The sequence below is a fragment of the Eurytemora carolleeae genome, unplaced genomic scaffold, assembly GCF_000591075.1.
Source record: "Eurytemora carolleeae unplaced genomic scaffold, Eaff_2.0 scaffold1052, whole genome shotgun sequence".
NCBI lineage: Eukaryota > Metazoa > Arthropoda > Copepoda > Calanoida > Temoridae > Eurytemora > Eurytemora carolleeae.
Genome location: NW_019396990.1, coordinates 17,178 through 38,748, shown reverse-complemented (window position 1 = coordinate 38,748; position 21,571 = coordinate 17,178). Strand labels below are relative to the sequence as shown.

Sequence of the window (21,571 nt, the reverse complement as noted above, 5' to 3'; positions counted from 1 at the left end):
CCATCCACTGCGGTTTAAAGAGTGGTAAATTCTAATCCCATCCACTGCGGTTTAAAGAGTGGTAAATTCTAATCCCATCCACTGCGGTTTAAAGGGTGGTATATTCTAATCCCATCCACTGCGGTTTTAAAATATGTTCTTACCAAGGATGAATGAGATTTCCTACTACTCTCAGAAACTTGATTAATTCAATTGTGGTTGTTTCTATACAATAAACAGGCTTGCGGATTTTTGGCCGGAAAGAGGTTTAAATGGTTACAAATTGATTCAGACATACCACTCTTTAAATAGAGAGTCACTGGAATATGCGTCTACAGTCCCTTTAATACTATAAATATCAAAAACAAGTATTCTAACTCAACCTTGATGCTATCAGTCAATAGTAGAATACTCATGGTCACACTGTCTTAACTTAGAAAACCTAAATAGCGGTTATGTATTACATTAAATGCAGTATTTATGGGTTTTGGAAAAATTCATACGTCAAATTTGGAATGGGTTTCGCGGTTTTTTAGTATTCAAGTACTATACAATATATTGAAGTGGGGGTCAGTTTTCGGGATACGATTGACCCGAAAAAATAAAAAATAAACTCAATTACAAAAGACTTCTTGCTTAAAATAAAACTAAATCTTGTTATTTAGGAAGCCTTACCAAAAGAGCACAACTTTTTAACTAAACTGACAACACTCTCTCTAAGAGTTGGAGAAAATGAACTCTACGTGGTTCATAATTTTCCAGATACTGTTCTCCCATTTCTACTCAGGTAAAACAAGTGTGCAAAGGAATAAAACAGAGTTCGAAATTTGAAAAAGTATTGTTGAACGAAACTTCCAAGCTTCTTTTTTGGGGTCTTAACATTCGTGTAAATTTTTATCTTAGAGATTCGGAAAATAAGGAGAATATGAAGAAAATAAAAAAAATATATTTCATTATAAAATATTGATATCCAAAGAACTGCCTAGTGCCAAACCCCATTCTGTAAACCCGGGTTCTAATACTGGTTTTCATCACGATACAATGTCCTAAATTTTGGGCTCAGGGATAAATTTAATTTCGCCGGGTTTAAAAAAGTACATTTTGGGACGGAAAATCAACTTTCGGTTTCATTGTAAACTTTCGCAAGTTTTTTGTGTTCGTTTACTACACTTCAGAAATGTGCACTGCATTTGGGGTGTTCAAGGATGTAAATATCAGTAATCAATATAAGAGAGCTAGATTATGATATATGATGGGGCTTCTTGCAGATCTCATCTCACATAATCACATAATCACCTATAGAAAAATAAACACTGGCAAGCAATAAACACTCTGTAGTATGCACATTTGTCGACAACTTGACATCGTACTTCCATTTGTTAACAACGAACGGAGGGGGGGGGGGGGCTTTCAGATCTCTTTCCTGATAGGGAATTTTTGCCCGCCGCACATCTATTAATCATCATTTGGGATCGCATTGGATGGAGGCCGTTGGGAAATTTCGTAGATAACAATATCATAGATAGGACATTTCATTGATAGGACATTTCAAAGATAGGACATTTCAAAGATAGGACATTTCAAAGATAGGACATTTCAAAGATAGGACATTTCATAGACAGAGAAGATTTTCCATAGACTTACAAATTATATTTTTTTATCTTTATATTGTTTGATGTCTATGAAAAACTTTCTCTGTCTATGAAATGTCTCATCACGTCGGCTATGTCTTCCTCAACCGTGTCAGCGAAACAACTGAAAAGTTGCAGTTTTTTCCAATTTTGTTTCGCAAATTTTTAACAAATCACACGAGTATTTTCATTCGATGACAGCACTTTTAGTGAACAGTTTTGAATGGACAGAATGGTTTTCACAGATAAAAAAGTTGAATTTTAAGTTCTTGAAAAAGAGTAATCTTCATATGTAAAGCTTTTTTAATTGATTCGTTGAAGCAATGTATGCGGGGAAAACTGTATTTGCATTTTCCCTTGTCTATGAAAAATCCAAGAGAACTAAATTTCGTAGATAATAAATCTCTTCTGTCTATGGAAAATATTCTCGTGTCTTATGAAATTTCCTATTTATGAAACGTCTGTCTATGAAATGTCTTTTTATGAAATGTCCTAATAATGAAATGACCTATCTATGAAATGTTCTATCTATGAAATGTCCTATCTATGAAATTTCCTATCTATGAAATGTCCTATCTATGAAATGTCCTATCTATGAAATGTCCTATCTTCGAAATGTCTTATCTATTAAACGTCCGTCTATGAAATGTATTTTTATGAAATGTCCTATCAATGAAATGTCCTGTCTATGAAATGTCCTATCTATGAAATGTCCTGTGAAATGTCCTATGAAATATCCTATCTATGAAATGTCCTATCCATGAAATGTCCTATCTATGAAATGTCCTATCTATGAAATGTCCTATGAAATGTCCCAACGCTGGAATGTTGTCCCCTGGAATTATATGGCCCCCTGCATAAAATCTATTCTGGGAGAGATGATCTGAAAGAACAACCTTCCCCCCCCCCCCTTTGGATGTTTTTTCTCCGTTTTGCAGTGGCTCTTTTTAAACACTTTAAACCAAAACTCCAAATAGTTTTTTTAAAATCTTTTCTTTAATAATGAATTCCATAGTTGTAATGTTTTTTCCGTAAGAGATATATTTGCCTAAAATGTCAGTACAGGGAAATGAGGTTTATTTCTTGAAAAAAATAAAAGAAAAGTTTGTAAAAGGATTTGCTCAGAACATGAAATTAATTATTAGGAAACGTCTTCATCCTATCTCAACACCATCAAACTAAGCTGGGAGCTTTTGTGTTAGATACTCAAAATCCAAATCGCTTGATCTCGATTTACGCTGCGTGCACTTTTAATTTGAGGATCAATGTTTATTGCTTAATTTTTTATTTCATTTATCCCTTCAGGGTACAATTACACTGCAGATATCGAAAACAGATTTTACTAATCTGTAAATTAACAAAAGCATTGAACTCGATATCCATAATACAAAAGTTTCCAGCTCAGAGAATAAACTAGTTTGTTTTAGGAATGCGCCGATAAAAGAACTTCTCTTGACGATGAGATCTCATATAATCACGGATAGTTTTGTTGTTAAACTATTTGAGTCCTGCAATTTAGAAGGTAATATTAATAAGTATATTAAGTATAAAACACTCTGAACCGTTCAAACTTTTTAGGTTTAGAGAAGCTGCTGTTACTAGTTCCAGGAGTGAATTCAATACCAGGAATCCTACGTTTAACAGGTATTAATCTTGTAATACATGGTGTCTTGGTAAACATGACAATCTAGAAACATGAAGTTGATGTCAAAAAGTTTTAGACGTCTTATGAGCTATTCAAATAGGGCATATCTTTTTGTATCTTACATTAAATTTTAGACATTATTGAAATATTAATGCGTGTTGTTCTAATTAGAGCGAACTGTTGAGTATGTGTTGAACAACTGTAAAGGCCTGAAGAAACTAGGGAATCTACTAACTTGGAGCCTTGGAAACCATAAGTATATTATTCATATCATCTTAGTTCTTCTATAAATATTCCTACTTGAAACAATACTTTTTTTGAATTAATATTGAATAAGTTTTCTTTTTAAATTGACGTGGGTAGATATTTTAATCATTGCAATAACTAAATTCTCAAGAATATAGTATTATATTTTGTACTTTTCTTTAGAATGAAATTATAAGATATTTTATAGAAAATGTTCATATCAGAATCCTGGAAAATAAATTAATAAACATAAAAGAATGAATAGTTTTTTTTCTTGTAAAATTGATGCGTACTTAATTCTTAGACAATGTTTTGAGCGAATAATGAATCCAATCAAAATAGAAAATGTTGCAAGTGAATCTATGTAAAAAGAAGTAATTATCTGTTTGTTTGTTTGTTTGTTTGTCTGTTTGTTCAATCATAACCTAGCCACCCTGCAGGAGTAGTTCAAACCCCAGATATCGGCACTGGTTTAAGGAAGACAACATTCATATTATTACTTAAAAACTTGAAAAATTAGAAATTGATTTTTTTGGTCTAGTTTTTCTGTTAATTTTTTTAGACATATTTTTTTATTGTTATTGTTTTATGTTATAATTTTATGCAAAAAAAGGTGATTCAATTGATGTCTTGGCTACTTTCAGTAGTCTTCGTGATGTAATCTTTATTCGAGTTGCTTCATCAAAATGGAATTCACGGCCTTCATCTAATTATCTGGATAATATCTTTCTTGTAAATTCTCATCTGGAATTTTTTCTAGGTGTAAGAGACCAATGATCCATGCTATATCAGAGATATGTCCTTCAGTTAGAAATGTAAAGTTAAGGTTAGAAATTACAAACTTTTTTCAGATGATGTCAAAAATTTACATTTTAATTATCGATATCAAGAATCTTCAATGTTAAGAACGGACAATTGTCTCTTTTGTATTAATATCTTCTATTGTATGATGGCAGATGGTCTTGTTACTGCTCTCTCTTGAATTGATTTCTGGTATTATATCTGGTATATATCAATACAATAAAGACGATTTTCCATTTCAATTTTTTATTTCAACCCATGCAAACTTTCAAACAGCATGGTTACGCATAAACATGTAAATTAGGAGAATCTTTCAATTATCAGCTTCTCTTTGTTAACTTGTAAATTACATTAGAAAAAAGCTTGTCAATAAACCAAACAGCATGGTTACGCATAAACATGTAAATTAAGAGAATCTATAATCAGCTTCTCTTTGTTAACTTGTAAAATTACATTAGAAAAAAGCTTGTTAATAAACCAAACTTAAGGGGAAAAGTCGTCTTCATTTTATTATTTTAAATGTCGACCACTGTAGAATAGCAGAGATGATATGTAACTGCGCTCTTGCTCTCTTTTGTAATAATATCTGCTATATTGGAATAGCAGATGATTTTGTATAATCATTTATTAATTTCTGCTATTGTAGAATAGCAGATGATGATGTGACTGCTCTCTCATGTCTGCCTAAACTTGAAAGTGTTGAGCTGGTTTATCATGTTGGAACAATACAAAGTCCTGGGATAGGAACTCAGATTTTTCTAGAAGGTTAGAATTAGTTTTATTGTGTAGCCTTTTTAGTGTTGTTTTACTTGTCATGTAAAAATTAGTCCTACATAAAGGGAATCGCCATTTGTAGTTCTACACCACATCTGTCCTACACATCATTTATACTGTCGTAACAGTGGTTTTTAATTTAAGAATGAGCTAGGATGACATTCATTAATTACTTCTAATATATTTAGCAAGTGGTAGTAAACTGACCAGCCTATGCTTGATCTGTCACAATATGACCCTGCAGATGATAAACCTTGTGGCGGTCAACTGTCCTAACCTGTCACAGCTCTGGTTTAGGAGCAATCATTTCCTCGCTGGCTCTACGTCGGTCAGTGTAATTCTTGCTTAGAAATTTGAATGGCTTAAGTTTTGTAAAGTTGAAAAGGGATGGTAGACGTAATTGAAAGCAACCCACCCGTTTAAAGAGTGGTATATTCTAATCTAATCCCATCCACTGCGGTTTAAAGAGTGGTATATTCTAATCCCATCCACTGCGGTTTAAAGAGTTTGGTATAGCTTCCTTGATATTATTATATATAATAATAATGATTTAATTTGATTAGATTTTACTCGTTTTTCAATACTATCTGATAAGTTGAGTTCTCTTAAATAAATTCCTCTCATTTGTAATGAATGCGGTGTGTGAAAAAATGTTTAAGTTTAAGTCAAATTCTTAATTTTTTCTCAACGAAATTGAAAAGAAAATTTTATCGAAATTTTGTTTTTTTAGAACGTAAGAGTTCGTTGCTATTGGTCCGTTATGTTAAGTTATGTAATTCATCAGTTCCCTAATTGTTTTGGTTTTTTATTGTTTTTTTTTTAGCATGAACATTTGTGAACTGGTTGAGCCCGTGCGAGTCCCTGAGCTCATGATCAAGATTAAGGAAAGAAATTGGGATCTTAACATCATCAATAAGAAGATGACAATGAGATGATTTATAATTAAGATTAATATACAAAAAGGTTGAACAATGAACATTATCAACAATAAAATAGCATTGATATAGTTCTTGACTAAGATTAATAAACTAGGATCTCAACACTGTTAGCAAGATCTATGATATGATCTATGATAAAGATTAAAAATTTGAAGCTACATGTCAATGTGATGTTTTGTCGTTTCCTTGGTGTATACTTTATTTAGCAAAAATAACGCTAGAAAGAATGTCGTAACGCCAAAAAAAAAGCCATCATCAATCAATAAGAAAATGAATTATGATTGAAGGAAAGAAGTCTGACAATGCTAGTATGTTGTATTACAAAATGTACATTTACTTGATACTATTTTTTCTTATTTTTTAAAAAAAAATATAAATTTTTCAGAGAAGATGGTGACTGTTCAGTCAACAGTAGACACTGGGCACGAGGTAAAAAAAATAGCAAAAAATTTATTTTGAATTATAATTTATTAAGGCCCATAAAATATCAAGGGTGTTTATAGGGGGGCAGTGCCCCCCTAGACCTGTAAAGGGGCGTACCCCCCCCTAGAACTCAGAGCTTTCACACTTTTCAAATCTGAAACTGAAGAGTGAAGAACAAGAAAAAGTTAGTTTGCTGTTTTTTGTCTACTAGTTTTGTTTAAAGGAGAGATAAAGTAGTACTTGCAAGGTAAAAAAAAGTCCCCCCGCCCGCAGAATCCCTATTTACGCCCCTGGAAATAAGACCTATTTAAAAGTCTGGTTTTATCCCAAATTTTGACGAGGTTTCTATGGACGGTTTGGTATTTCAGGATATGATCCATGATGCCCAGATGGATTTCTACGGCACCCGTCTAGCAACTTGTAGTTCGGATAGACTTGTTAAGATATTCGACGTCAAGGTCAGTTTCTTCAAATTAAATGTGAAATAAGAAGCTCCTCCAATCTTCAGCTAATTTAGTGTTGATTATCTTTTAATCCGCTATTAATAAACTTTAAATAAAACTTCAAGTCTCAAAACTTAACTAGGTTTGTTTTTATTTAAATTTGTAATATTTTTATTCTAAAGAAATGGAAAAGATCGTTTCAACACGTTTTTTGGATCGGTTTTCTCTGACACTATACTCAATATTTTGACCCTGAGAGGAAATATATGCAAAAAACTAAAACTAATACATCGGCTATTGGTTTTCTTACTTTTGAATTGTATACGGGGACGGGGGAAATGCGAAGTATTTGTGTTTTAAATTAAAGGATGAAATTATGAAATTTCGTTTTTATCATGAGTCACTGTTTTTGCTGTTTTCTTTCTAATGATGCGTCATACCGCTCTTACTAACGTTCTTGCTTATTTCCTAGGATGGAACCCAGACTCTTGCTGCTGAACTGCGCGGACATGAAGGTCCTGTCTGGCAGGTCGCGTGGGCGCATCCAAGATTCGGGAATATCTTGGCGTCCTGCTCGTATGACCGGCGCGTTATAATCTGGCAGGAAGGCGGGGGACAGTGGTCCAAGATCTATGAATACACCAATCATGATTCTAGTGTTAACAGGTATTCACCCAGACGGGGTGAGGAGGGAGGGGGGATTCTGTTTGTATATGTTGATGTTTATTATTTCACAGATCTTCTATTGAAGTATTTCAATAAAATCTTTTGTTTTTAAAGGGATTGTTTCATTTTCTATTTTAGAAGAAATCTTATTTACACTTTATCAGACAAAGCTTTTAAAGGTACCGTTGTGTATTTTACATGCCACTCTATCACTGAAGGGACATAAATGCAATCTCTGTAAGCGTAGATTCGTGAACGATGATTAATTAATATCTGCGGACACATTGATTAATTGGTCTTTTTATATCTAGTGTTGCATGGGCTCCTCATGAGCAAGGATTAATTTTAGCCTGTGGATCCAGTGACGGAGCAATTAGTGTTCTCACTTATACACACACTAACTATCAGGTAATTAAGGGAATATTCGGATTTGAGTGCAAAGTGTCTGCTTCTAATTTACCAATTAAAGTAGTAATTTGAATTTGAATTATGAAACGAACATTTATTGTAAAACCTAACAAAATTATAAAGACCATTAAGTACAAGAAATAAGACATTATATTCGAAGTCCAAGGGGGTGGGGTAATGAAAATTGGTAGGCTCGTTCACCTATTTTATACTATTCTAAAAAAAAGTTCGAACTGAAATAATATTTGTAAACGCCCCACACACACACTTTGTTTAATATTGTCCCAATGTAGTGGGAGGCAGAGAAGATTAATAACGCCCACACAATCGGCTGCAACAGCGTCAGCTGGTGTCAGACTACGTCAGGCGGGAAGAGGTCAGTTCACGGAAATATATGTAAAATGGATGATTGATTGATTTATTGATTAATTAATTGATTAAATGATTGATTGAATGATTGATTGATTGATTGATTGATTGATTGATTGATTGATTGATTGATTGATTGATTGATTGGTATATTCTAGGTTTGTATCTGGAGGGTGTGATAGCCTGGTAAAGGTTTGGAAGGAAGGAGATGATGGGCACTGGACCGAAGAAGCCAAACTAGAAGCTCACAGTGACTGGGTTAGATTTAAACCCTTACTGTTCACCTTTATCTAAATATTTCTCAAAAATGTTACAATTTCTCTGAAATTAGTTGCAGTGCAAAATTAAAGTTCTAAAAAAGTTTGAAAATTTAAGAAAACCTTCACGGACCATATTTTATGAATAGCGATAAGCAGTTGAATAGCATAGACTAAGCTGAGTTGAACCACTACTCTTGTTTGCCCGGTTTAAGTTAAAGAGAAGTGCTCAATTTATTCTATGGAATACTGCTACTTTCTATTTATTAGAATTGGTCGAAGAGAAGGAAAGGAATTTTTTCACGGACTTTTTAAAATTCTTCCAAAATCAATGCCATGTAACATCTAATATCTAGGTCCGTGATACTGCCTGGGCTGCTAGTCTTGGACCCTCCAGGCAGATGATTGCCTCGTGTAGCCAGGACCGGAGAGTGGTTATCTGGACCTGCAAGGACGGAGGGGCCTGGGTTCCCAAGTATTTATTTAAATTATGAAATGAAACTGATAACCTACCAGTTCGCTTTATGGCGGTGTAAACTTTTGATATTTCAAACTTTGACTATTTGATGTAGTAGATATTTTAGCTTGATTTATAAAAATGACCCTTATTTCATTGAATGATAGGTTGGTCTGCCAATAATAATAATAATAATAATGAAATTACTAGGATTTGAAAATACTAGAAGGTTTGTATAAATGTTTGAACGCTTGAAAAGTCCCAATTTAATTTAGTATTTTTTAGAGTTCTTCATACCTTCGAGGACGTTGTCTGGCATGTGAGTTGGTCTGTTAGCGGGAATATTTTAGCAGTTAGTGGAGGAGATAATAAAGTGAGTTAGTGGAAATCTTATAGAATGTAGATTGTAGATGGAAGAAAATTGTTGAAAATTTAAACCGCTAGTGGAAACTTTAGTCGCTCTTCAATGCTTAAGAAGATTTAATAAGATGTCCATTGTCCAAGGACCAAAACTATTCACCAACATTGGGTCGTAAATTTGCCATTAATTTTATGTAAAAGTCTGTTGGTTTCAAATTAGTTTTTCTTACATATTTTGATTGATTGGTTGATTGGTTGGTTGATTGATTGATTGATTGATTGATTGATTATGTTATTTCAGGTGTCTCTATGGAAGGAAACCTTGGACGAGCAGTGGGTTTGTATATCTGATGTACAGAAGGGGGCAGGGGCTCAGGGATAAAGCATTTATCTATCTATCTTCATGAATTGTATGCATAACATGAATATATTATGTAAGACCAATGGTCTGTTCTATCCATATTTTGATCTTTCTCAGTTTTATTTTCTATATTTTAAATCTTTATTTCAGAGCTTGCAGTTAATAAAATGTTGAGACGCAGTGTGGGCTTGCTCTGCAGGTCTTGCGGTCAGCAGAGTAGAGTGCAACAGGTACAATGAGATTGCTTAATTGGTTAATTGATATAATAATACTATGATTCATTGATTCATTGATTCATTGATTCATTGATTCATTGATTCATTGATTTATTGATTTATTGATTCATTGATTCATTGATTCATTGATTCATTGATTCATTGATTCATTGATTCATTGATTCATTGATTCATTGATTCATTGATTCATTGATTCATTTAGTCATTCATTCATTCATCCTTTTACTCACCTAGTTCTCTCATTCATTCATTGATCTAGGTTGGAAGACGGGGATATTTGACAGAAGGTTCAGGAATTATTGGTTCCGAACCGGAGAGATCAGATCCAGGTCCAATTCAGTTTTTTGATAAATTTCTTCACATTAGAAGGAACTGATCGCTTCCTCAAACTCGTAAAGGGACTGAAAGCTTAATTTCAAAAGACCCTTCATGTAAAGATGGCAATGCCTGATTCACAAGGTATACACAATGTATCTGATCAAGTACGAATTAAATATCGTGTAAAAATTTTGAAAACTTATTATTTTCGATTGGAGTTTCTCTACAAAAGTTAGTTGCGCATTTTTTATTGCATGAAAACGTACTGGAATTTTCAGAATAGAATACTGTTAAACCTAGAAGAACTACAATACAATCCACATTATTGATGAAATAATGGTTGGACATTGACATCTTGCAATTGAGGGACTGAGGGTCACCTTAAATTAAGCTTACATTTCCTTTAAGTTTTCTTATCTAGGCGTCATTTAAAGATTTATTTGCATTTAAACGTCATGTGTGGCAGATTTTATGTGTCTTTAAATTTTCTTGGCATTTTTTCGAAATAAATAATTCATAATGTACGCCCAGTTTATTCCTACATAGACGACGACAACAGGTTTTCAATCATATAACAATTAAGTAAATGTAAAGATTGAGAAGAGTTATCAGTTCCTTTGATTGAAAATAATTTTTTCTTGTCTAATTAGAATAGTAATTGATAATTGTAGAATAAGAAGAGAGAAAACAAACTATATTCTTTTTTTTCTTTTTTCAATTGTAAAAACATTTTAGTAAGTTAGTACTTGAATAATGATAATACTCTAGGATTTCTGGACAATGAGGCCCGTATGACCAAGCTGGTTGAAGAGCTCAAATCCAAAGTGGAGAAAATAGTCGAGGTGGGGTTCTATATCATTTATAGAAGTGTTTTGTATTTAAGGAACTGTAAGCGTAATTTTAAATTTCATACTTTATCAGACAATACCTTTAAGGTATCGTATTCTATCAGACAATACCTTTAAGGTATCGTATTCTATCAGACAATACCTTTAAGGTATCGTATTCTATCCGCCGTTACCATCTTTGCATGGAGGAAAACTTTAAAGTACACTAACAGTCCCTATAAAAACTGACCTTAGACTAGAAGGTTGAAGGATCCAAAAGGATTTGCCATTTTTTTTATTTAAATCAATATAATTTTGATTTTTCAAAAAGAAGTTTTTTAATGTTTATGTTAATATCAAAATTGTAAATATAGGTAAACTCGTATCGAGTACCAAAATAATTACAAGCCAAATTACACGCTGATGTTGTAAATAAAAAATATTATTAAAGTAAAAAGAACTTGATTTCCCTTTTTTTATTTTGAATATGTTGTAATAGGGAGGTGGAGCCAAGGCAATTGAAAGACATACAAGCAGGTTAGTAACATTTTTGCAACTCAAAAAATTACTTTAAAAATGTGTTTTTTGCAAGCATTTTATTGTTGAAAACATTATTTTAAGATAACACTAATATTAAATGTATTTGCAGCAAAACTCACTTAATGTTTTACCGGTTCCTGATGAAGTTCAGAACATGATTGTATCCCAATTTAGTAATTTTTTTCTGATTTGAAGAATTTTTTCACTCATTTTTCAAGTTAAAAATTGTTTATTGTCTAGAGGTAAACTGGTTGCAAGAGAACGGATTAACCTCCTCCTTGATCCTGGATCGCCATTCCTGGAACTATCTCAGGAACATTTTAATTTCATTATTAATATTTATTCTTTACGACCCACCTGAACAAGAAATGTCATGGTGGCGTCATGATTTCGTGATGATCTAGCATTAGGTTGGAGCTCATGTCAATACAACCTTGGGAGTAGGGCGTCTATATTAATATTTATTCTTTACGACCCATTTTAACAAGCAATGTCATACAACCTTGGGAGTAGGGTGTCTGTAAAACTCTGATTTGATTTGACTGTTTGGGTATTTAGCGTTCCTAATTCAACTCAATATGCATGTTAACCATGATATTCCAATCATTTTCTCACCTAATTAAGGTTTTTTAAGTTTAATCAACACTGAATACTAGCGATGCTCGTGGAATTTTAGAAACACTAGAATAGAATTTTGAATTTCTAATTTTTCTAGCCTTTGTTACTCACAGGGTAAACATGGGTTTCCTCAAAAAATGTCAGCTAATTTGGTCCAGGGGTTCGGCTAGCTATACCTAAGATATATGTATAGATATTATAAAATAAATCTGTAGTTGGCTGGATATAATCTATACGGGAAGGAAGAAGTACCTGCCGGGGGCATTATTACAGGTCTGCTTAGTTTTCTTCAACTTTTTTTTTTTATTTTATTCATCATTTTGTACTACGGGTGTTATAGGAATAAAATCAGTACTAATTAATGAATAACCTGATATAGATTCATCTTAATCCTTATCACCTTATCTGATTTGTTATCATATCTGTTTAACTTTTTGCAGTTTTCCACTTCTTTTCTCAATAATAAAACCCATCATAAAATTTTCTAATTTTTGCATTTTAAAAAGCTTTTAATTTAAAACTTCAAATTTTATTCTTAACTTGTTTAATCTAAGCCCATATAGGAAGCAATCATCATTTATCAATTTAAATATGATTTGCAAGCCTTAATTCAAAAAAAAAAAATTTAAGTTATGCAACTTGTTTTTATTTCAAGTTATGACAATAGCAAAGGTCCCGGCAAAATCAGATGTTCAATAAGAGCTTGATATTTCGTTCTAAAACATTAAAAGCTGTTGGTAAATTCCTGCAGTTCTGATTTAATTTTGATCTTTTTCCTTATCCTAACCTAATCCAGGAGTTGGAAGAGTAAGTGGAGTTCTCTGCATGATTGTAGCCAACGATGCAACAGTGAAGGTACTAAATGGATAGTTATTAATGGGACTGTTGATGAAATTTAAATTGATCCTGTCGGACTCCATTTACTTTTTATACCAGTACCCTTCAACCCTTTATCTGAGTAAGATACAAATCTTGTAGATTTTTCCTTTCTTTAATGGACGAAAATTGTAATTTCTTTTGTGTCTTTCCTTCAGAAATCCGCTCATAAATTTGTTATGTACAGCTATACTTGAGGTCGTCTTCATATTTTGGTGTTTACTTTAGATGATTAATCATTATATATATATCAGGGTGGAAGCTACTATCCTATAACTGTTACAAAGCATTTAAGAGCTCAAAGGGTTGCTATGGAGAACAAGCTTCCGTGTATTTATCTAGGTAATTTAGTTATCCTATACTTTAGATGTTTATTTACAGAAAGATGGATCTAAGAAATTCTTCACACAAAAACAACTGTTAAAAAATTTAGGCTGGGCACTTTCAAATGGGCCACCTAAAAATGATTTGTGTTTTCTCAATAATAAATAGCTTGAAAAGTTTAAAAATTTTAGTTATACTTCGTTGCTTATCTGTAGCCAAAAAAATGGTGCGAATCAACATCTGATTAAAATCAGTCCCCCCCCCCTAGTTTTCAAAATGCATAAACATTTCTGTTCAGTGGATTCTGGTGGCGCTAACCTACCTCGTCAAGCAGAGGTTTTCCCAGACCGTGAACATTTTGGCAAAATATTCTTCAATCAGGCCAACATGTCTAATTCAGGCATTGCACAGGTCAGTCACATTCCCAACATGTCTAATTCAGGCATTTCATAGATCAGTCACATTTCCCTACATGTCTCATTCAGGCATTGACAGGTCAATCACATTCCCGACATGTCTAATTTAGACATTGCACAGGTCAATCACATTCCCAGCATGTCTATTTCAGACATTTCTCAGGTCAGTCACATTCCCAACATGTCTAATTCAGGCATTTCACAGGTCAGTCACATTTCCCTACATGTCTAATTCAGGCATTGCACAGGTCAATCACATTCCCGACATGTCTAATTTAGACATTGCACAGGTCAATCACATTCCCAGCATGTCTAATTCAGGCATTTCACAGGTCAGTCACATTCCCAACATGTATAATTCAGGCATTTCACAGGTCAATCACATTCCCAACATGTCTAATTCAGGCATTGCACAGGTCAATCACATTCCCAACATGTCTAATTCAGGTATTTTAGAGGTCACTTACAATAACAATATGTCAAGAACTGCAAAGTTTAATAGTTACAAAAATTCTAGATTGCCGTTGTACTGGGTTCATGTACAGCTGGTGGAGCTTATGTACCGGCTATGGCAGATGAGAGCATAATTGTACAGAAGCAAGGAACTATTTTTCTTGGGGGACCACCTCTAGTGAAAGCAGCAACAGGTGGGAAATATTTCACAATTTGTGTTATCCTTAGAGTTACAGTTATATGTGCAGACAAACTAATGAACTCTCATTGAAATGTACCTCATCACCTTAGATTGTGGAAAATACAATGATATTTAGTATTATTTTATTGCGTTTATTTCTTTGTTGAAAGTTTTTCTAATGGAATAAGTTTTTAATATGGATTTCTGTCTAATTCATTAATTGATTGATTGATCGGTCTGTTCTTAAGGTGAAGAGATTTCTGCTGAGGACCTTGGAGGAGCAGAACTTCATTGCTCTCAGAGTGGAGTAACCGATCATTTTGCTCTTGATGATCAGCATGCTCTTCATCTTGCCAGGTTATAGATAATTTTACTTTTCATAGTCAGCATGCTCTTCATCTTACGAAGATATAGATCATTTTCCTCTTGATGATCAGCATGCTCTTTAACTTGCCAGTTATAGATCAGTTTTGTTTTATGATCAGCATACTATTAAACTTACGGTTATAGATAATTTTTCTCTTGATGATCAGCATGCTTCTTGCCAGGTTATAGATCATTTTTATCTTGATGATTAGCATGCTTCTTGCCAGGGGTTAGATCATTTTGGTTTTGATAGCTTAATCTCTTTTTTGTACCTAATGACGTAATTAACTTGGATTTAATACGGAAATATACTACGTAAAGTTAGGTTATATTTCGGATTATGGTGAACTTACTTATTTGGTTTAAGATTTTGCTCTTCATCTTGCCATCTGCAATTGCCATGTTATTGTTGTTTTTTTCTCTTGATGATTAATATCCTCTTAATCTAGCCAGATTATATGTAGATCTTTTTTCTCTTAATGATCAACAGGCTCTCTTCTTGCAATAGATCTTTTTGCTCAAGATGATCTGTGCCCGTTTTGGGAATTTTAGCATTTTCCCTAGAAACAATACCTAGATCCACAGGAATTGTTCAGCTATTAACATGATGGGGCAACATCAATTCTCCATTGCGCACCTCTTTAATATACATGAGTCTCTTATAGTCTTTATTTCTGGTACAGCGATACAGAGCTAGGACTCGTGAACTGAACAACAATACATCAGTCATGGGTTGCATAAAATAATAAATTAGTATTAGAATGATTTAAGTGAATAAAATTAGCCAAGTTTACATTGAAATTAGCTCCAGGTGTGCTAAGTGTGAATAAGTTGTAACAACAATTAGGTATTGAGATAACACTTACAATGTGCTAAATGTGAATAAATTGCGACAAATTTATATGAATTAAGGTAACACTTACAAAGTTGATTAGGCCGGAGAATTTAATAGCTCTAGAGTTGGATGATCGTTACCAGCTGTCTCTTATACATAACTAGAAATAATATTATGAGTTTATATGAATGCTTATCATGTGTTAGAGGTAGTCACATTTTCGTCTTTAATTGTTCACAAAGATCACATGAAACTTGATTATATACCTTTATCTGCTTAATAGCAGCAGTCCCGGTTTAGAGAAGCAGAGGAGATGCTTCCGACGGGACTTCTCCAATAGGGAGGTAGTGAAGATGATGATTGGATCCGAATAAGGTTGAGTTAAACATCAGATCTCAATCTCGAGGACAATGATGAGATCTAAATAAGATTAAGTTAGACATTAGATCTCATCTTGAGAGCAGCTCCGTATTTAATCTTCACCTTCATCTGCTTAGTAGCAGCAGTCCCGGTTTAGAGAAGCAAGGTAGACGCTTCCGACGGGACTTCTCCGAGAGGAGGCGAGGATATTGATGGGATCTAAATAAGATTAGGTTAACATTAGATCTCATCTTGAGAGCAGTTCATATTCAATCTTCACCTCTATCTGCTCGAAAGCAGCAGTCCCGGTTTAGAGAAACATAATTGCTTCCGAGGGGACTTCTCCGAGAGGAGGCGAGGATATATCAGAGAAGAACTTGGTCTAAGAGATAAGGGAGTAGTTAGTTTCGCATAAACTTCAAAAGTTCTAAATTTTCTAGGAATGTATTTTCACCTGTTAATTCATTAGTTCATAGTTCAGGACAGGTGATGAAATGCACGAACGATCTGGATTCACTTTATATAACATCCGTAAGTTTTAAAGAGCTTAAATTCGAAAGGTATAGGCAGTGTTTACATTTACATTTAAATAAGATGTTTTATAAACCTAGTATTGCACAACCTGGATTACTAAACAGGATATAAAGGGCAGCTATCTAGCCCATTGTGGTCTGAAATACATAGACCATTAAATATAATTTTGTTTCAGGCTTCTTTTTTAAAGTATAAATCTAGACGTTATAAAAAAGCTTATTAAGCTCGAGGATATAAAACTTTAGGCCAGAATAATACATTTAAAGTAAAACTTTAGTTAAACTCAAGTAAAATCTCAGGTAAAGCTCGATTAAATATTTATATATGTATGTATATACAGGAGGAACAAGTATAGAGTTAGATGATTAGATCTTCATGTGCTTCTTTAGATCACGATTTCTGGATTCAACCTGAACATCAAGATTTTGGAAAAGATCCATAGATCTTACATGATCTTTGGTTCGACTGTTTTATTTAAGTTAACTTATTATTTACACTTTAGGAAAACTTTGAAAAATATTTGTGAATTATTAGAATGCATTCTTAAACTTGAATTTGATTTAGGAGAGCAGTTGCCAACTTGAACCAAGTGAAGAGTGCTGAGGTATCCATCAGTGAGGTAGAAGAGCCCCTCTTCGATCCCAAGGATCTCTATGGGATTGTTGGCGAGGATTTGAAGAAGAACATTGATGTTCGTGAGATCATTGCCCGAATTGTTGATGGATCCAAGTTTGATGAGTTTAAAGCCAAATACGGAGAAACACTGGTTTGTGGTAAGCTTTATGTTCTTTTACATCTACGCAAGAGTCAACAAATAATTGTTAGTAATTTTATTGGACAGCATAGCCCCCCCCCCCCCAACAATCATTTTGGGAAATATCATTAGGTTTATTACGAAATTAAACTTTTGAAGAAAGTGAATGATATTATGGAAAAATAGAATTGAATCTTTTCTCTCCATGTTCTTCACTTAAGTTGCTTTTAACTGGCTGTAACGTACCGTACCAACTGTCTGTACTGTTCTGTATTTTACTACTTACTTTTCAGGGTTCTCCCGACTGTATGGGTATCCTGTTGGTATCCTGGGTAACAACGGAGTTCTCTTCGCGGAGTCAGCTCTCAAAGGAACTCATTTTATTGAACTTTGCTGCCAAAGGAAAATACCTCTCATCTTTCTACAGAATATAACAGGTTGGTTGGTTGATTGGATGGGTGTATGGTTGGTTGGCTGGCTGGTAGGTTGGTTGATTGGATGGTTGGTGGGCTGGTTTGATTGATTGATGGATGGGTGTATGGTTGGTTGGCTGGCTGGTAGGATGGTTGATTGGATGAATGGATGGTTGGTGGGCTGGTTTGATTGATTGATTGATGGGTGTATGGTTGGTTGGCTGACCGGTAGGATGGTTGATTGGATGGTTGGATGAATGGATGGTTGGTTGGCTGTTTGATTGATTGATGGATGGGTGTATGGGTGGTTGGCTGACTGGTAGAATGGTTGATTGGATGGTCGGATGAATGGTTGGTTGGTTGGCTGGTTTGATTGGTTGATGGGTGGGTGTATGGTTGGTTGGCTGGCTGGTAGGATGGTTGGTTGGATGAATTGATGGTTGGTGGGCTGGTTTGATTGATTTGATTGGTTTATTTTCTGCTTAAATTGATGATTGCATAATGTATATCTGATTGACTAACCAACTAAATAAGTGATCAGAGCTGGGAACTTTAGAATGATCCAAGCTCAGTTAATTGAATGAATTATTGAGTGATTGACATATTGATTGATTGATTACTTTTTTGGAATGATTGAGTGATTGACTCTTTGTTTGACTGATCGAATATTTGATTGATTGATTTTACAGGGTTTATGGTTGGTAAGGATGCGGAGGCTGGAGGTATTGCTAAACATGGCGCTAAACTAGTTACAGCTGTAGCTTGTGCCGCGGTTCCTAAACTTACTCTAATCGTCGGTAAGTTTTTTATACTAGACAAAACTTTCTGGGTTAAGTTTACTAAAATGAGTTAAATTATTCAGGAGTTTTTTCTCGTAAAAAATAACCGTTATTTTTTATTTTTATTAACAGTGCATACTATCTGGATCCGTTAGATCCGCAACATTTTTGCATTCTGGATCATGATTTGATTTCAAACAAGCTTTTAACTCTAAATGGTGTATTAAGTTTTAACTTAAAAATAAGCGAAACATTTGTTAAAAAGAAATGTGCATGGCCTGGATACGGATCTATTTTTTCTTCTAAAAGAATACAGGATTCAGATCTGCATCGAAATGAAAATGATCATAAGCACTCTTAATAGAATACTGTTAACCCTAGGTGGTAGCTACGGCGCTGGTAATTATGGGATGTGCGGGAGAGCTTATGACCCTAGGTAATAATGTTAATAGTGTTACTATAAAGAAATTATTTGGACTTAACAGTGGAAGTCTTTATCGTATTAATCTTATCCTTTAAATGTTACTTAACCTACAACCTTTAAATGTTACTTAACCTACATACCTTGTATAATCTAGTGGACCGCTGAAGAAGAAGCTGCTCTAAAAGCTCCAATAATAAAAAGATTTGAAGCTGAAGGTTCACCATACTTCTCCTCTGCCAGGCTTTGGGATGACGGGGTTATAGACCCTGTAGACAGTAGAAGGTATGATACATATGATATGGTAAAAAAATATGATAAAATAAATAATGATAAATCTGCACCTGTCGTTTTAGAATACAGGGTCTTTCATATCATATTGGATTTTCTCTTTGAGATGGAATCCTGTTTGATGCAAATATTTAATGTCCTAATACAATTTTTATAAATGTTTTTATCTTAAGCATTTAATCCTTTTAGGAATAAAAAATCTGAATATGATGTGAAAACCCCTGTCTTAAACACAACGTTTCCTTAACTTCTAATCCAAAGTATTTTATTAACCACTGTTTTATCTTATCTGTAAAAATAGTGCGTCATCAAATTAGGTAAATTTTTAAATCAACCCTTGCGAGTAAAATTAAAAGAAATCTTAGTTTTAGAATAATGTTTGGAAATATAAAAATATTTTTTTCATCTTGAATCTATAATGTATAACAATTAAATTATTTATTATTTGATAATATTTTTCTATTTTAGGGTGCTTGGATTATCGTTGAGCGCAGCTCTGAATGCTCCTATTCCTGACACTAAATTCGGGATTTTTAGAATGTAAAATTCAGATTTTTTGAATTTTAGATCCGAAATTCAGAATATAAAATTCAGATTCATGGAGTTCTAGATACTAGATTTAGATTTAAAAAATCAGATTCATGGAGTTCTAGTTTCTAGGTTTCAATCCAATTATTACTCTAGAATACTCGTAAAAAGTGTGATCCATGTGATGTATGTGAAGTATGTATGTTTCTTCTTTAATCAGATTCACGGAGTTCTAGTTTCTAGGTTTCAATCCAATTATTACTCTAGAATACTCGTAAAAAGTGTTATCCATATAATGTATGTGAAGTATGTATGTTTCTTCTTTAATTTACCGGAAGTACACTGGTGCTATTATTATTTATTTTATAATTGTTAGAAGTCAAATAAATTATTTCGTTTTGTTTATTCGATAATTTTCAGGTGATTATGATAAATCAATTTCCGCAATAAGTTTATTAGATTAAAATCTTTATTAATTTTAAGGTATAAATCCGATAAAAGTTATAAAAATCTCATGAATATCGTAGGCTAATTGTTAAAAGAATATTCATATTCTTGGGCCAAATTGAAATCTCTCTAAATCTGATAAAAAAAAAATATTTTTGCATATATTTTGTTTTAAATGTTGTTTTTTAGTCATAACGAACGTATTTATCTAATTAAACCAAATTTTGCAGCAACGACGTACTCCATGCATTTTCTGAAGCTAGAGCAGCCAATACCGACTTTATCGTGCGGCATATCATTAAATACTCTAGTGCTTTCACTGATAAGGGACTGTTGTGTTGTAAGGAGTTCTATTGACATCCTTCTCGACCCAGGACCACACAAAATAAGCGATAGGATTCAAATCTGGGTAGCAGAGGGGCCACAAGTATGTGTCCAAGACGTGCCTCATGTGCGCCCTGCATCCCATCCTATTCTGATCTTTTTCTGCTTCACTGCATTTTTAATAAACTGGAGCTATCTATGGATGTACGATTTGTACCCTATCTCCTCCTTCACAATTTTCCTCACGAGCCAATCGATACTGACCAGAGAGGGAGGGAATCCCCGGACGCCATGAGCCACCACAATTTCTAGTCCGAGCCACCTTACAATATTATCTTTTTAAAAAGTTTAATTCTCCAAGAGAAAACAATTTTTTAAGAATTCGGTCACGTTAGAGCATTAATAAAATATTAAATTTTTGTAAATAGAAAGGAATACTTTCAATTTAATTTATGTTTATAAGTACAATGTCCTGAAAAAAATTCACCTTTCTTACGCGCGCATTTTCAGATAATCTAAATCTTGGTATAGAATGCCGCAAATAATTCCAAGTTTATAGAACTTTGATCTTTTTTTTAATTTTAGCGGAAACCATAGAATTTTTTTCTGGTGGTTCCATGGGGTAAATTATAGGCAGAGGTATGCCAAATATTTTGCTATTTATTTTGTATCACAAAGGTTAGCCATTACAGAGGCAGAAGAGATTCAAGTTTCTCTTAAATAAAGTTTGACATCACTCTCATGGCTTTGAAGATTTCAACATGATGTAATCATTGCAATACTTTAGTCTATCCATATTTTATGCCCTAACGTAGCCTGATTTTTAAAAGAAAGATTTATCTTCAAGAATTAGAAATTTAAAAACACAAAATAAGCGAAAGTCGAGGATTTCGAGGTGGCTGGCCTTCCTCCCCTCAAGAGCCTCTGCTATGCAGACACGAGCCTCTCAGATTTGCCTGGCAGACTGAGCAG

The 21,571-nt window shown here is 33.6% G+C and overlaps 3 protein-coding genes and 2 long non-coding RNA genes across 5 annotated transcripts; 4 read left to right on the top strand and 1 right to left on the bottom strand.

Annotated features, from left to right (window-relative positions):
• The first annotated feature begins 626 nt into the window (after positions 1 to 626).
• Positions 627 to 6,398, top strand: LOC111710850 (uncharacterized). Its single transcript, XM_023485021.1, has 5 exons — positions 627 to 766; positions 3,038 to 3,132; positions 3,189 to 3,254; positions 3,427 to 3,511; positions 5,900 to 6,398. The coding sequence occupies exons 2-5, from the start codon at positions 3,069 to 3,071 to the stop codon at positions 6,009 to 6,011; spliced, it is 327 nt and encodes a 108-aa protein (XP_023340789.1). The 5' UTR covers positions 627 to 766; positions 3,038 to 3,068; the 3' UTR covers positions 6,012 to 6,398.
• A 1-nt stretch (position 6,399) lies between these two features.
• Positions 6,400 to 9,909, top strand: LOC111710848 (protein SEC13 homolog). The gene is made up of 9 exons (XM_023485018.1): positions 6,400 to 6,443; positions 6,806 to 6,895; positions 7,353 to 7,546; positions 7,858 to 7,954; positions 8,248 to 8,330; positions 8,482 to 8,581; positions 8,937 to 9,055; positions 9,323 to 9,410; positions 9,699 to 9,909. The coding sequence occupies exons 1-9, from the start codon at positions 6,405 to 6,407 to the stop codon at positions 9,777 to 9,779; spliced, it is 891 nt and encodes a 296-aa protein (XP_023340786.1). The 5' UTR covers positions 6,400 to 6,404; the 3' UTR covers positions 9,780 to 9,909.
• LOC111710847 (methylcrotonoyl-CoA carboxylase beta chain, mitochondrial) lies at positions 9,906 to 19,047 on the top strand. The gene is made up of 15 exons (XM_023485017.1): positions 9,906 to 9,988; positions 10,254 to 10,323; positions 11,081 to 11,154; positions 11,639 to 11,676; positions 11,920 to 11,992; positions 12,513 to 12,570; positions 13,094 to 13,152; positions 13,428 to 13,515; positions 13,796 to 13,908; positions 14,431 to 14,560; positions 14,796 to 14,904; positions 17,207 to 17,415; positions 17,690 to 17,833; positions 18,499 to 18,606; positions 18,970 to 19,047. The coding sequence occupies exons 1-15, from the start codon at positions 9,926 to 9,928 to the stop codon at positions 19,026 to 19,028; spliced, it is 1,395 nt and encodes a 464-aa protein (XP_023340785.1). The 5' UTR covers positions 9,906 to 9,925; the 3' UTR covers positions 19,029 to 19,047.
• On the bottom strand, positions 16,103 to 17,197 carry LOC111710852 (uncharacterized). Its single transcript, XR_002767140.1, has 4 exons — positions 16,716 to 17,197; positions 16,563 to 16,615; positions 16,389 to 16,490; positions 16,103 to 16,327 (listed from the first exon to the last, which is right to left on the bottom strand). It is a non-coding gene; the product is annotated as an uncharacterized LOC111710852 (long non-coding RNA).
• A 109-nt stretch (positions 19,048 to 19,156) lies between the features above and the next one.
• LOC111710851 (uncharacterized) lies at positions 19,157 to 20,233 on the top strand. Its single transcript, XR_002767139.1, has 2 exons — positions 19,157 to 19,294; positions 19,769 to 20,233. It is a non-coding gene; the product is annotated as an uncharacterized LOC111710851 (long non-coding RNA).
• Positions 20,234 to 21,571: the final 1,338 nt, after the last annotated feature.